A 16,727-nucleotide genomic window follows, 5' to 3' on the forward strand; every position below is an offset into this window, starting at 1 on the left:
AGGTTGGACCACCGATGGATTCGACAACCGCTCTGTGCAGCTTTATAGTAAGGGGAGGAAAAGATGGGCCCGCTAGCGGCTAGTACCTGAGCGCACGAGCGCCGTAGGCATCCTGGCCCACGTTTGAGTCTCGGTCGGATTTGATCCATGGTTTTTCCTCGAAGAAAGGTTGAGAGCCCTCAGGACCGGTCGAACAGACCCAAGAACTATATGGATTGACCGCTGAGAATCTAGAGCCGGTCACCAGCTAACCTAAGTCGGATCCCCGCGAATGGGATGTCGGGGCCCCACTCAGACTAGCCCATTAATAGCTCATTGAGCACCATGATTCATCCGTAGAGGAAAATCATGACATGACTCAACCCCTCCATTTTTATCAAAAAAATGCTTGAGGGAAGACAATGGCGAAGATGAGCCAATCCTCGATCGGACCCCTGCTATGGGCAGGGGGCTCGAGGAAAGTTGGACTCGCATGAAGGCCGAGCACATGGTCGCAAAACGATAGACCCCCGTAGGGGTCAAAATCAAGAAAGACCTTTTTCGACCCACCAAAATCTCATGGCTATACCCTCGAGGGGTCTGATCTCGACGAAAGGGAATCACCGTCCCTAGGTCACATCGTGGGTGACAAAAGAAGGCCAAGGCTCTCAGAGTCCTCCTGCTCGGAAAAGCCTCCGAAGGAGTATTCTACTCCTTCGTAGGCTCGGGGGCTACTTTTGGGGACCAATACTAGGGTACTCGAAGAGGAGGGGCTAATGGTCATCAACATTAGTTCATCCGAGCAGTCAAGAGCATGACTACGACTCTAACCGGCCCCTAGGTGTGCGGGCTCCGCCTCGACCGACCTCTAGGGAGCCCCTAGGGGCAGGCTCCACCTCGCCTGACCCCAAGGTCATGGGCTCTGCCTCGCTCGACCTCTGGGGGCGGGCTCTGCCTCGCCCAACATCGATGTCATGGTCTCTACCTCGCCCGACCCTAAGGCCACGGGCTCCACCTCGCCCGACCCTTGGGGGTGGGCTCCGCCTTGCTTAACACCGAGGCCACGAACTCCGCCTCGCCCGACCCCAAGGCCGCGGGCTCTATCTCGCCTGACCCCTCGGGTGCGGGCTCTATCTCGTCCGATGGGGTCCCATACCACCGCCAACCATGCCTGGTCCAGGCGTATGGGCCAGGGTCAAAACTCTGACACCAGAGAAGAGACCGACATGCCCTGATGTAACCCATGGCCACGACGGTCCATACTCGAGGATTCACATCAGGAACAGCACCGGGCATACCGGTGTTGTTCTGCCTAACCCTCGTACGAACACTGACAGGTGCGTTAGTTCACCACGACGTCCACACAGGACGGAGTGGAGCGCCATGACCGGCAGACGATGCCTATGCATGGCGCCAGTGATGGATAGGGCCACGACGTGGAGCCGTCCCTGTTGACATTTATAGGGTCGGTGGGACCCGCATGAAGGACAAGGACCCAGCGATCCTGAAGGACTTCCTCTCTCTCTCTCTCTCTCTCGTTCTTCTCCTTTCCTCCGCTATAACCCATGCTTTCCCTTGGCCTATAAAAGGGAAAGCAAGGAGCCCCATGAAGGGGATCGATTTAGGACAGACCCGATCGAACCGTCATGAACCCATCGAACCTCGAACCGATCGGAACACAACACAAACGCATGGTTGAGCAGCAACCAAGCTCTCGGCACCCGTTCATTCTTTTCATCAGAGACTTGGAATTTGTCCCTCTCTCACTCGTTTGTAACCCCTACTACACACTTTTAGTGCTAGTAACATGAGTAGCAGCGATGAACTGGACATAGGGACATTCTACTCGAACTAGTATAAACCCCGTGTCCTCTAAGCACACCATCCGAGCCAGACGCGTAATACTAGAAATTTACTCGTTGGTGGTAACTCGAAACACTGACACGTCTATTAGGCAAGGCACCACATAGACATGACAAGAAAAGAATGGTATGGAATCAGTGGTGACGGGCACAAGAAAACCTATGCTCCCTGCTTGAAACATGATAACATTTCACAACAAATGGGAATGACATGGTGTTACCTTATAACACACTAGTTCGTTAACAATATGAATATCTGATCGAGGCCCCATGTCATCATCATCCTCTTTGCTCACCTCTTCCTCCTTCACCTTTTTAAGCAAGAAGACATGTTACAAAAATCATAAGGCAAAGAAAGGATTGGTGTCGACAGAATATGCTCGACAGTCCACCGAGGGGTATCCCGTGATGGTAGATTTGTCGGTGGGGATGCGCGTGATCAGGAACCGGATGGTGACACAAGGCACAGAGACAGCGATTTAGACAGGTTCAGGCCGTCTGATCGACGTAATACCCTACGTCCTGTGTCTTTGGTGTATTGTATTGAATACATGATGTCGAGTAGAGGACCCCTGCCTCTCCTTATATACTCTGGAGGGGCAGGGTTACAAGTAAAGTATCATATTTGGTACTATACAATGTCTTGTGGTGCACGCCGAGCAACGCCGTGCACGTCTTGATCTTGTGGGCCGGGCCACCTCCGATGGTGCGGCCCATGTCTTGGGGGCCATACCCCCACAGTTAGTCCCCGAGCCTAACAGTAGGTGACACAGTCACGTGGTGCCAGGATCATAAAGTAGAAGACCAGCCGAGCAGGCAGCCAGTCCCCGGGCGTAGCCTCGAGATGAGAACAAGCACATTCACCGCAAGGTGAAGTGTGCCCACTTAGTCCCCGAGCCTACTGGAAGATGAAGAATGAATCTTGTAGCAGGGTCAAATAAGTCTGAAAGCTTGCCGACGTCGTCTGACATGCGCGTATCAAGACCCTAGACGTGCTTCCTAAGATCAGCACCCTGATCCGAACAGCATGGAGCAGCTTGATAGCACACCGACGAGACGTAGCAAGATCCGAGCAGCAAGGGAGTCCCTGGCGTCGCTGGCGATGTCCGAGCGCCAAGGAGCGAGGAGTCTCCGGCGTCGCTGGCGATGACCGAGCCTCGAGGAGCGAGGAGTTCCCAGCGTCGCTGGCGATGACAGAGCAACGAGGAGCGAGGAGTCCCCTGCGTCGCTGGCGATGTCTGAGCACCGAGGAGCGAGGAGTCCCCGGCGTCGCTGGCGATGATCGAGCACCGAGGAGCGAGGAGTCCCCGGCGTCGCTGGCGATGATCGAGCACCGAGGAACGAGGAGTCCCTGGCGTAGGCGGCGATGTCCGAGCACCGAGGAGCGAGGAGTCCTCGGCGTAGGTGGCGATGACCGAGGAGTGAGGAGTCTCCGGCGTCGCTGGCGATGACCGAGCACTGAGGAACGAGGAGTCCCCGGCGTAGGTGGCGATGTCCGAGCACCGAGGAGCGAGGAGTCCCCGGCGTAGGCGGCGATGACCAAGCACCGAGGAGCGAGGAGTCTCCAGCGTCGCTGACGATGACCGAGCACCGAGGAGTCCTCGGCGTAGGTGACGATAACCGAGCACCGAGGAGCGAGGAGTCCCCGGCGTCGCTGGCGATGACCGAGCACCGAGGAGCGAGGAGTGAGGAGTTCCCGGCGTCGCTGGCGATGATAGAGCACCAAAGAGCGAGGTGTCCCCTGCGTCGCTGGCGATGTCCGAGCGCCGAGGATCGAGGAGTCCCCGGCATCGCTGGCGATGACCGAGCACCGAGGAGCGAGGAGTCCCCGGCGTCGCTGGCGATGACCGAGCACCGAGGAGCGAGGAGTCCCCGGCATAGGCGGCGATGTCCGAGCACCGACGTAGATGACGACGTCCGTGCAGTGAAGTGTGCCCACTTAGTCCTCGAGCACGAAGAATCCAAGGGCCGAGGAGTAACCGGCGTAGCTGGCGATGAAGCACGAGCGGCGAACAGTCCGAGCAACTGGTCGGCGACGGAGTCCATGAACCAAGCGGTCCGACCAGTTGATCGGTGGAGAAGTCCGAGCACCAAGTGGTCCGATCACCTGGACGATGATCCTGCAATACAAACATGTAGAACGGGTAGTACATGATGTAAAAATAAATAAACTTCGGAGAAAAATCAGCAATGGTGATGAAACGACGTATGCAGTTCGGTGATTAGTTGCCATGAAAATATATTTATATTTAATATAAACCGCCCGACCAGTTAGTGTGTAGCTGAGTCTCCAGCCCTAGCTAGCCCATAGTCCATAACGCCGAGCGCGGAGCCCGTGCACGTGTAGGAGGAACAGACGTCGCTAAGGAGCCACTGCCGACCACCCATAACGTAGAGCGCGGAGCCCGTAGCACGTGTAGGGAGGAGCCGGAGACGGGGCCATCTCTGGAGGCGTCCGAGCATCAACGCGACTGTTCGGGGGTTCGAAAAATCGTTTGGAGAACAAATATGGAGAAAACAGTTCAGAGAAACATTATGACGATATACGTAGATTGGAGAATATTTAGAAGAATATTAAAACGTGACTTAGCTTTAGACAGAATGTCCGGTCAGCGGCATATGGCGTTATCTGGTCGACGACGCGGGCAGCTTGCTTGCAGCTCGGCGGCGACGAGGGATGTCGGTGAGGGCCGCCGAGTAATGACGATGAGACAACGGCGAGGGGTGTCGGCGAAGGATGTCGGCGAGGGCCATCGGCAAAGGCCGCCGAGCAGTGAGGACGAGTCGACGGCGAGGGACGTCGGCGAAGGATGTCGGCGAAGGCCGCCGAGCGGTGACGACGAGTCGACGGTGAGAGACGTCAGCGAAGGATGTCGGCGAAGGCCGTCGAGCGGTGACGACGAGTCGATGGCGAGGGACGTCGACGAAATATGTTGGTGAAGGCCGTCGAACGGTGACGACGAGTCGACAGCGAGGGACGTCGGCGAAAGATGTCGGTGAAGGCCGCCACGCGGTGACGACGAGTCGATGGCGAGGGACGTCGGCGAAAGATGTTGGCGAAGGCTATCGGCGAAGGCCGCCGAGGGCAGCGGTGGCGAGTCGTCGACGAGGGCAGCGGCGGCGAGTCATCGACGAGGGCCAATGAGGGCAGCGGTGGCGAGTTGTTGGTGAAGACAACCTCGGAGGTGGTTGCGAGATTGGATCTGCTGTCGCAGGGGCTGGTGTAGCAGCGATGAATCGTCGTCGTGGACCGGCATGGATCTCCACGAGATTGACGATGAGAACGCGTTGTTGATTTGAGGTCCATCTGGCTCGCCATGGATCAAGCGCACACCCCTACCTGGTGCGCCAACTGTCGACAGAATATGCTCGGCAGTCCACCGAGGGGTATCCCGCGATGGTAGATTTGTCGGTGGGGATGCGCGTGATCAGGAACCGGATGGTGACACAAGGCGCAGAGACAGCGATTTAGACAGGTTCAGGCCGTCTGATCGATGTAATACCCTACGTCCTGTGTCTTTGGTGTATTGTATTGAATACATGATGTCGAGTAGAGGACCCCTGCCTCTCCTTATATACTCTGGAGGGGCAGGGTTACAAGTAAAGTATCATATTTAGTACTATACAATGTCTTGTGGTGCACGCCGAGCAGCGCCGTGCACGTCTTGATCTTGTGGGCCGGGCCACCTCCGATGGTGCGGCCCATGTCTTGGGGGCCATACCCCCACAATTGGTATCAGGTGTTTAGAACAACATTTCATAAGAGATGGAAATAGCACAATTTTACTAAAGTAACTCAAAGATTTCCAAAATCAGCAAATCTGAGTCAACCCCATCCTCTGTGACTGATGTAGGGATGGCCTCCTCTTCATCATCCTTTTCCTCCATACCAATACCATCCTCCCCTGAATGCCTAGATGAAGGATTGTCCACTTCATCATCCTCTTCCACTTCCCCTTCCTCCTCCTCCTCGCTATCGTCGTCATCCTCAGCATCGCTATGATCTACAGATCCCTCCTTGATAGTTATTGAACAATTCCCTGTCTTGAACACCAATTTGCCTTCCACCTCGCGAGCATGCCGAAGGAAGAAGCGGTAGTCTTCATCAATGTCGGGTTGTGAGTCATACCACGTGGATTCCGCCACCGGCGGCGGCGTGTCCTCTTCCATGGGGACAGCACTGTTGTGGACCTCGCCATCGGGGCTCGCCTCTGGAGCCTTGCGCTTCACGCCGTGCGGGGCCTCACTCGTTGCCCAAGGGCTCTCCTCCGATGAGGGAGGGGCCCTTTGCCCCCTGCAATTAGAGCCCACGACGGGGGTCTCGGCATTGTGATCAGGGACGGGTTGCTCGTACCTGATGACCCGGGGAGGGGAGGAAGTGCCATCCTCAGACGGGATCACGACCATGTAGGCGTCGCCGTCGAGGCAGGCGTGACGGAGGAAGTAGAGGTAGTCTTTGTCGGCATTGGTGGCCTCTTGCACGGATAGGCCGGCAGCGACGGAGGGAATGTAGGGTTCGGCTGATGGCGGCATGATCAGGGGTTTTCGGCTGTGGCCTGGTTTGGAGAGTGGGGTGAAGTCCGCCGGGAGCCCAGGAGACGCGGTGTGACTGTATCCGCGCCAGCGCCTCTTATATCGTGGGACTGACCTACAACGATTATTTGGCACAGTGATAGTCCCCACTTCCTAGTGGCAGTGGGTAGTCTGAGCCAGGTTCTAGGAGGTGTGATCGTGAAGAGTGAAGAGTATCAGTGTCCAATCATGTTATGACTTATGGTCAGTATATTGTTCCCTCGCCCAATGATCATGATTTATTAAGACCGGATTCGTTAACGGCTAATAGTTAGCTGGTTAATAGCTCTAAGATAAAAATTAGTTAGCTAACTTTAAGTTCACAAACTATTAGTTGTGGATTGTTTGGATCCTACCAGCTAATAGGTGAATGAACTGTACTTTTACCGAGAATGCCACCGTCAGATAATGGGTGGACGAATTGTACTTTTACCAAGAATGCCACCACCTCAGCAATCATCTTCCCCGTGAGAACCCACCGGAGGCCTCGTCCAAGGCTGCCCCAACCTGAGGCCTCGTCCAAGGTTGTAGCCGCCCGAAGAGCTACCCTAGGCTACCACCGCCCGAGGTCCCCACCCGAGGTTACCGCAGCACGAGGAGCTCACGACGGAGGCCCTATCTGAGGTCGCGGCCACACAAGAAGGCCCTGTCCATGGTCGCCGCCATGCGAGGAGATCTTGGCTGAGGCCTTGCCCGAGGCTACCGCGCCCGAGGAGTGCAGCGTGTTGTCGGAGATTTGAGTTTCGCAAGTGGTAGCACGGCCCCATGACCGCCGGCGCTCTACTCGCCGCTGGTGCTGTTGCCCAAGCGCTCACGGTGGCTAGGCTACAACCCGCGATGGAGCAGGCACACATGCAGGGGCAGGCACAACTATCATCGTTGAAGGGTCCCCTGTGCTACTAGAGTGGGTAAGGTTGGGAAGACAAGGATAGAACGGTCTTTTGCTATTCTATTAGTTGCTGTTAGCTGGGTTAGAACAGCTAATAGAAAAAAACACTATTTTGGTACCTAGCTAATAATTACCTGCTCTATTTGCTGCACCTGTTTGGATCCGCCTAGCTAATAGTTAGCTGTTAAAATTAGCTAAAGATGGATCCAAACAGGTGCAGCTAATAGAGCATGTAATTATTATCTAGGTACCAAAATAATGATTTTAATTATTAGCTATTAGCTAGGTGGATCTAAATAGGGCCTTAATTATTTTGCCCCTGTTTGACCTAGTCAGAAGTCCTTGCTCTTCTGCCTGTTGTTGGCTGTTGCAGCGAGGATTTATCACGATCTTTATTTAACTCACATGCATTGTTTTATGTTACTTCCTTCCTCGATCCACAAGAATAAAATTCTAGGGCAATACAAATTAGATTATCTTGAGTTTGAGTAATTATAAATAAAAATATTTATATTTATAACATCAAATAAGTATTATCAGATTTTTCATACTATAATTATTTGATGTCATAAATATTAATATTTTTATCTATATATTTGGTTAAATTTTAGAAATGTTAACTAAGAATACACCTAGAATTGCATTCTTTTATGGATAGATAGTACTATCGTTAGTAGGGTTTTTTAAGAGCAACTCCAAGAGACTCTCTATATCATTACTAATTGTTAGGAATAGAGATTTTGGTGAAAAAAAATTCCTCCAACAACTTCTTTAATTGGTTACCCAAATATAGTCATCTTTTCAGATTTCTCGCTAGCCAAAGATAAAAAACGAGAAGAACTCTCTAGAGTGCGCACAAGATATAAAAACTGTTGGAAACTGAAAATATATAGAAAGCTTATGTAAATGACTCTCTAAACATTTAGAGAGTGGGCTTTATAAAGACTTCTGGAGATTCTCTAACTATGACTCTTGTATTTTTTTTTAGTTTTTTCATAGCTTATTGTACTTTTCTTTTCTCCAATGAATATGTCTCCTTTCCTTGCATATCAACTTCTTAATCTCTCTCTTTCCTTACATAGATTGGCATAAATATCTCTAATTAGTTTATCCTCTTAATTAGTTTTCTTGCATAGCTAATGGACTTCATTCGTTACTAAGCTTAGCAACGAATTAGCGCAAAATGGCAAGGTTGCTTAACGTCCTGAAAATCTACGAGCCCTCGACAACTATAGTAGCTATAACTAAGAAATTTAACAGCTAGCAACTACAACCATAGCAAGAAAAAAACACGACCAAGGAGAGCCTCTCATTATAGGAATAGTGGAAGCTGGCTTCTAAAATCCACCTAAGGCTCTAACCATACTCTATGCATAGCTTATAGTCATCTTATAAAACCTAGAAAAACATAGATGAAGTCTAGAATGCTAGGCAATCTAGCTTTTTAGCTTCTAAACTTGAAAAGGCAATCCGGCCCTTCACTTTTACAATAGCATTGGAATAAAAACCGAAGCATGAGGGTCTTTTGGTACTTAAAAAACATCTTATTTTAGCTTTCACAATCTATGGATCTAAAACAACCTTCCAACCCAGCTTCTATAATCATCAATGGCGTACCCTAAGGCCCTGTTCGCTTCTCTTATAATCCGTACTTTTCAGTTTGTTTTTTCAGCTGGAACAGTGTTTTTCTCTCACAACAAATCAGCCGGAACAGTGGTTCGGCTTGTTTTTTCAGCGAAAGCGAACAGGGCCTTAAGGGGTATCAGCTTTGACTTCTCTGGCATCATGGGTGAAACCCTGATAAATGCTAGTTCAAGAAACAGCACCAAAAGAAGCTCTAGAGGAGAGAAGATTTTTTTATACTACAAGGATGAAGCCACATAAATGTATCTTCTCCGGTGTCTTGGGTGAAGCCGGTTACAAAGAAACTCTGTCTAACAGGTCAAACTTATCTAACTTTGATCAAATTTATAGAAAAATGCATTAAAATATACAATATCAAATTAGTCTCGTTACTTTTTCTGTGAAATATGTCATCGTGATGTATTTTGTTTGAATTTGTACATGTTAATTTTTAGAATTAGTTAAGGTTAAGGGAGAACTATCTATTTGGCACTGAAAAAAACGGTCTTCCTTCTAAGGCACTCTTAAAAATCAAAGTTCCTTATCTAGCACTGAGTTGAAATTTTCTTCCATATTTGGCAACTATCGTCAATTTCCTTCACTAACAGTGTTAAGTGGCCACCAAAATCACCTATTTGCCCTTGTCTATCAGAACTATATGGTGTCAAATAAGAAAGCATTAATGTTTGTGGTGTCCAAATAAGGAAAACACTGAATGTCATGGTTGTGTAATAAGGAAGAGATTACTTCTGGTTTCAAAGGTTGTTTTATTATATATGTATTTTCTAAAAATAATAGAATAATAGGTAAATCTCTATAATTCATAAATATTTCTTTTTAATTTAGAAAAATATGAAATTGGTACATTTTAAAAATATATATAATCTCTCTCTTCAAGATCTACAACTTTTAGTTTTGGTAATTTCTTCATTCGTGTTCATTGAAAAAATTGAATTTCAAAATATAAGAACTTCAAACATATTTTTGGGACCATAAATGATTTCAACTAAAACAAAATTGTAGATTTGATCGAGATCTACAATTTTCATATTGTTCATTTCTCTATCCGAGTTCGTTTGAGCAATTCAAAAAATTTAAATTTCAAAATATAAGATCTTCAAACGGAATTTTAAGACCAGAACTTCGATTTCAAATTTGACTTCAGATAGAGCTAAAATAAAATATAATTTAGAACAAAAAAAGTACACCATTCGTGTTAGCATAATCTTAGTCTTATGTAGTGGTAAAAGAAAAGGCTCATGTATTAAAAATTCTTCTGTTGTTGTCAGGAGGTTAAAACTCACGGATCTTGCAGGTCTGGAGGTTCAATCAGTTTGTCTTTCTGGTTTTGATGAGATTCATGAGAGGATAGGAGAGCCAGGCACGGCAGCTCACGGTGGCGTCTGGCTATTGCGCGTGGCGGGACAGGCAGAACAAAGGGGGCATTGGTGTAGCTAAAGAAGTGTGTGATAAACTGATAATGTTCATGTTTTAAGCACCCCTGGACTGAGTTTTTGCAATTCTGCATACGAGGTCCTCCAGTTTTAACCATTCTGTTCTGCATCCTGGTTTCATCATCCTAAATGACAGGGAGATCAAGTGCAACAACTCATCAGATTTACAGAGTCCTAACTCCAGTCTGGGGAAAACTCTACAGGGATCGTAATCACATAATGACATAAGATAGAGTGTTTATATATTATTTCAATGAGGACCATTTATTCATTCAACAGCTGAACTGTATTCCAGGATCGAGGTTTCCATCGCATATTGGAATCCATACATTCTCCGCTGAGGACAATTCGGCACACGCGCAGAGTTATTATCACCATTGGGCTAAATCAAGCAAACGAAGGATATAGCCACCTAGTCAGTGTGAGCTCAGTCCACCAAACAAATAACCTCCTGTTCTTTAGAATCATCTACCCATGGCTTGAACTGATCTCCATGTACATTGTTCTGCAGAAGAATGAAGCTCAAAGTTAGCAGATTCACATTGCTGCTTAGGTATGCAACAGCCTGGAAATAAGAAGACAGTATGTACTGATGCTGCAAACAAAACTGGTTCCAGTGTGGTTGACATCAGGTCTGCTTAATCAGACCGAATGGCGCCTATATTGACTTGGAGCCTTGCAGGCAAAGAAAATGCCTATCTCAGCAAAACAAAATGAAAATCTCTACCCAAAAAATATGTAGTTTAATATAGAGAATGACAGCTTTAGGGTTCGACACTTGTGCTTGAACAAAAGATATGGAAACATACGGATTTAATATATGAAAACTTTCTTCAAACAAAATACAAAGATAAAGACAACAGGCACTGCCAAAATAATTACGAGATACTACAAGGATACCTGCAACCAGAAGAGAAACCCCCGCATCAGAGCTAGACCATTGCGACTGCCACTTTTCATAATTTGGTCCGCCACATCTGACGTAAATAAAATAAAGAAAATGCATTAACTACTACAGCTACAAGCAAATCTGGCCAGTTCAAGAATAAACAGCACTCTTTCTCAACAATATATTGCTCAGCACCAACTACAGAAGTGCTTTGTGGGTGCTTCTTGTGTTACTACGGTGGTCCCAAAAATAGTTTAGTCACCAAACGGAAGGTAAGAAAAACCTTCTCATGGGAAATAAATATATTATTATCCAAGAGAATGAATCTAGTTCGTGTGTTTATTTACCATTCCATTATGACTATGATCTCATCATATAAACTCGAAGTTCCAAAGAATCAATTGCTTAGCTGAAATGAGCCATTATTCGGTTATAGGGTTCAGTTCAACAACAAACAAGTCTGACATTTGTAGTGTTGTATAAGGCAAATCAAATTGATCAAACACCTATAGAAATATTGTGCATGGGCTACTATTGGCTTCAGTAATTGACGCTGAAAATGAATCCTCCAATGATAACAGCTAACTTCCGTAACTGAGTCTTTTTTCCGTTTATGTAACTGAGTCTTTTTTCCGTTTAACTCCTGTTGACATTACAAGTTCTAAAGGAATAACCAAGGATATCAAGATGTGCCTCAGAAAGACTATGTACACAACCATATACCAGTGATTCAACGATGTCATACTATATATGATGCACCAAAAAAGAATAGGCAAACAAAATGCTTGAATATCATTGACAATAACAAAGTTGTCACAAGGAGAGGACAAAACTGGACATTAATTGCAGTGATACAGTCACACAGACAAGAACAATAAAGGACATCATACGAGAAATTTATTAGAATATTTTCATCAACAAGAATGTAAATAGTGTGTGATGGGAGAAGAAACATGGAGACAGTAAGCAAGCGCTGCAAAACTGTACCGGGGTAATGCTCCAAATATGATTTGCCCATCTCTTCCGCAGGATATGATTTTGTATCACTGCGGACCTGCCGCAGCTTCATTAACGGAGTACGGATAGTAACTGTCTCAAACAATCTATAATACTCCTTCGGAGCAACTGGCTTTGTAAGAGCCTTGATCAACCTTCGCTTGAAATCTGAATCTGGCCTTCGTGTTATATGTGTAGGCCATATAATACCTTCCTTTTCTACTTTCCCCCCCTGTGTCAGATGAATAGGAAGGAAGCACAAATCAGATGCAACAAGTATGTCAAACATCATCTCTTTTAGAAGAATACATAAATCAAGATATATATATATATATTTCTTCAAACAACTTGAATGAGACATTTCGATCCATGTTCTGAAAGTAAGTTGAGAAAGGCGCACGTTATTCTTAAAAGGATTTTTTTTATTTTTAATCTTTTTTCTAAAACAAATTCCAAATGTAACACCGTTGCTTTTTTATTTTCAATCTAACCCTTTTGGCCGCGCCTAAGTCCGTGGCGCGGCCAAAACATGTTGCCGCGCCACATGCATCGACGTGGCACGATCTGCCATGTCGAACAACGATTTCCACGTGGAAATCTTTAGCCGCGCCACTCCCGTTGGCGTGGCAGCACTGTAGCGCCGCGCCAACCAGACTGACGTGGCAAGGTGCAACTTAGAAAAATTGTATCTTTTTCATATGATCTTGGATGAAGATGGTTTTTGTATGAAAATTGTAACCCTCGACGAGATCTACAACTTCCTAGTTTTGATGTTTTCAGTTTGAGGTCACTAAGATGCTCAAAAAAATTAAACAAAATTTCAGCAGTATATTAATCGCGTATAAGTGCTTGTCGCCTTGGAAAAATCGTATCTCCCTTATATGGTGTCAAATGAAGATATTTTCTATATGAAAGTTGTAGCACTCGACGAGATCTATAATTTTCTTGTTTTGAGTTTTATAATTTGAGGTCATTAATATGCATAAAAAAATTAAACAAAATTTTAGCAGTATATTAATCACGTACAAGTGTTGATCGCTTTGGAAAAATCGTACCTCTAATATATAGTGTCAGATGATATACTAGCTATATGAAAATTATAGCTCTCAATGAGATCTACACCTTTATAGTTTTGAGTTTTTTAATTTGACATCATTAAGATACTCACAAAAATTAAATAAAGTTTCAACTGTGTATTAATCACGTACAAGTGTTTATCGCCTCGGAAAAATCGTATCTCATGGTGTCAAATGAAGATACTTTCTATATTAATCACTGTACGTGCTTAGTCACGTTCAGTGCTGTGCCACGCCACGAACTTAGACATGGCCAAACGGGTTAGATTTGAAAGTAAAAAAACAACGACGTTAGATTTGAAATTTGTTTTTAAAAAAAGGTTAAAAATAATAAAAAAATTTGTTAAAAGAAACGTACTGGGCTAAATATCTGATATAGCTCCTGGCACAGTCCGCTGAGGACAAAAATGAGATCCCAGGAGGAACTATAGTTTTTCATTAAGAAGAGAAATAAACATCCAGATTCAGTCCACGACGGGACTTAAACTTGAGTGATTGGGTGCATTGTCACACCTATCACCCAACCAACCAGTACAGTTCGCTGAGAAGTATGTACAGAAATGGAAATTCTTTACGCTAATAGATACTGTATAATAGATACTGTATAAATTTTTTATTTCTCTCATAACAAATCAGTTTCAGCCAGCTTTAATATCAGCCAAACACCAAACTGACAACGACACGCAATTGTAAGTATCAGAGTTTCTCACCGAATTAGTAGGGTGTCCTGCACGACGGCCATCGCTTGAGCTCGCCTCCCGATACGCGCCCTTCAGCGTGTTTGCATCCGACAGCCCCTCATCTCCGCCATCGTTCACCTCACGCCGTGGCGATGGATTCGCACGCCAATCGCACGCGTACTGCTCCGGAACAACTGTCGCCGGAGCACCGGAGGCGACCTCATCGCACCCCGCGGCAACACCGACCCCTTCCCCCGGCGAAGCAAAGGCCGCTTCTTCCCCCCGCTGCGAATCCTTCTCCCCCAGAGAGCCCGCCGCAACCGGCTCATCGTAGTTGACGACGACGCCCCCGATCTCGAGGACCAATTGGCCATCCACAAGGCTCGAGTGCTGCAGGAAGAGGCGGTAGTCCTCGTCGACGTCGTCGAGAGAATCGTACCACGCGGGTGCCGTCTCCAACGACGCCGACTCCGACGATTCCCTCTCCTCCACCGCGCGGCGGTTGCTGCTGAGGCGGCCCGGGGAGGGATCGGAGACGCACTCGCCGTCGGAGGAGCTGGCGAGCGGGGCCTCGTACTTGAGGAGCGAGGCCGGGGAGTCGCCGTGGGCCGGGAGCTCGAGGGTGTAGGAGTCGCCGTCGAGGCGGATGTGCTCGAGGAAATAGAGGTAGTCCGGGTCGGCGTCGCCGGCGGGGAGGTCGCCCCCGGCGAACGGGGAGCGGAGGACCGGCATGGGTTGGGGGCCTTGGGGGCGCAGAGGGTTTTAGTGGGCTCGACGCATCTCGGCGGTCTGGCCTCGTGGCAGCTGGGAGCGGCTGGCTTTATAGGCCTCGGCTCGCCGAATATGTGTTGAAATTGGCTGAAAAAAAACGGTGAGAGAAAAATATTATTTCGGTTAAAAAAAAAACTGAACAAGTTGTATATGGAGTAAGTCGAACGGGGCCATAGGCTGGGTGTCGTAACTCCTGTGGGCTCTCCTGTTTTTCGGCCACACAAGACTGTCTCCAACGATGAATCATATGGACATATAAATCTAAAATAGATAGCAAGAGACTTAAAATCAGCATTCAACAGAGTATAGATCTATTTTGGGCTGCCTGAGAGGCACAACTTAAATATGGTCATCATCTCTCCTGGAAACTCATTTGCAGAAATGATTCTCTTTTAGGTCTTGTCGTTGAAGAAGATGCCAAATAGGTATTGAACCTTTTGCCTGTAGCGCTATCCAAATGATGAATGGGTCTTGTATGTTGGGTGTTGTCGTTGGAGATAGCCTAATCAGTTGTGGCAGAATCGAAACACTGTAATTCCCAAGCTGGGCCGAACGACCATGATTCTCCGGCCCATGGTACTTTTGTCTCTGCAAGTACGCCTATGCCGGGCTGAAAGTAATTCACAGGTTTCTCCGGAAGACAAACATGATTCTTTTTTTAGTTCACTAGTTTAGTCCCCGTGCGTTGCTACGGGAGCTAAAGATTAGAGCAATGCATACAATTAACAGACTTAAACAAAATTGTCAAAATGATAGATTATTAGATTATGTGATTAAGTTACAAAAGCTCAAGCCGTTTCTATGTACCCACCTTTTATGCAAACAGATAGATGACTTCGGATCAAACCGTAGCAACCAACCACGACATTATGTACTCACAGCTCAAGAAAAGCCAAATTGGTCTAGTGCTCAGCTTAACTTGCTTCAACCACTAAACAAAATGCTTGTGGGAGGCCGAAGAAACCACTGTCAACTGCAAATGTATGTGCCATAATTTCTTGTCAAAACAGACACCAGGTGAATGTTACTCAAAGGAGATAGCTCACATGAAACAACCCAGCACTCCATTTATCGTCCACATCTTTTGCTTAAGCAAATGCTCTGAAATTTGGTTGAAAAATAACATCGAAGTAGCAAAATAGTCTGCTCACGACCAACCAAACCAACCTATACCTTCTAAGAGATTTGTCAAACCCGAGACAGTCTATACCTGCTCCAAACTCAACATCCTGAGCAAGCACCTCCCCTCTGGCCTGGTTATAGGATATTGCTGTTGTCATCGAAAGGTCCACTGTTACACCCTCATCACTTCCTCCACTTCCTCAGCTGTGAAGTCGTTCTTGAACTTTTCACGGTTGTCCTCTGGAGTCTTCCCCTTCATCATGTCTGTGACGCTCAGGCAGGTCAGGTTCAGCAGGCCCCTTGATGTCCAGGTAGTTTGCAGCCTGCGAAGACCAATTACATGTTAAGTATTTTTGTCTCGTGAATGTGACAGTCACGCAAACTATTCAGTGACTTTATGATCTATGGCGGTACACAATACAGTCGTACAATGTATTTATTTCTTAACTCCTATGGGCTCTCGTTTTTATTTAGGCCATATAATCAATCGAAACACTGTAGTTCCCAAGCCGGGCCGAACGACCATGATTCTCCGGCCCATGGTACTTTCGTCTCTGCTAGTACGTCTATACCGGGCTAAAAGTAATTCACGGTTTCTCCCGGAAGGCAAATATGATTTCATGGCGTTGATAGAATCGAAACCCTAGCTCGCCCGCGGCGCCACCTTCTTCCCCTGCCCCCCCCCCCCCTCGCCGCCGCCACCAACACCATGGCCGGAGCTCCCCCGTCCCGACCTGGCCCGACCGCCCCTGCCGCCGCCAACTCCCCTAAACCGCCCATCGACCATCCCCACCGCCTGGCCTACCTGCCTCCC

General features: G+C 47.3%; 1 protein-coding gene and 1 pseudogene across 2 annotated transcripts; both read right to left on the reverse strand.

Annotated features, from left to right (window-relative positions):
- Positions 1-6,374, reverse strand: part of LOC136493417 (uncharacterized) — a 35,567-nt pseudogene extending 29,193 nt beyond the window's left edge.
- Positions 6,375-10,520: 4,146 nt separating this feature from the next.
- Positions 10,521-14,801, reverse strand: LOC136493419 (uncharacterized). 2 transcript variants are annotated; one of them, XR_010768356.1, is made up of 5 exons: positions 14,051-14,801; positions 12,256-12,496; positions 11,280-11,356; positions 10,970-11,102; positions 10,521-10,884 (listed from the first exon to the last, which is right to left on the reverse strand). XR_010768356.1 is itself a non-coding variant. In XM_066489506.1 (4 exons), the coding sequence occupies exons 1-4, from the start codon at positions 14,750-14,752 to the stop codon at positions 10,807-10,809; spliced, it is 1,098 nt and encodes a 365-aa protein (XP_066345603.1). In that variant the 5' UTR covers positions 14,753-14,801; the 3' UTR covers positions 10,521-10,806. The 2 variants fall into 2 exon arrangements, 1 of the variants encoding a protein (XP_066345603.1); XM_066489506.1 differs by lacking the exon at positions 10,970-11,102.
- Between the last annotated feature and the right edge of the window lie 1,926 nt (positions 14,802-16,727).

Source organism: Miscanthus floridulus, chromosome 11, assembly GCF_019320115.1.
Source record: "Miscanthus floridulus cultivar M001 chromosome 11, ASM1932011v1, whole genome shotgun sequence".
Taxonomy (NCBI): domain Eukaryota; kingdom Viridiplantae; phylum Streptophyta; class Magnoliopsida; order Poales; family Poaceae; genus Miscanthus; species Miscanthus floridulus.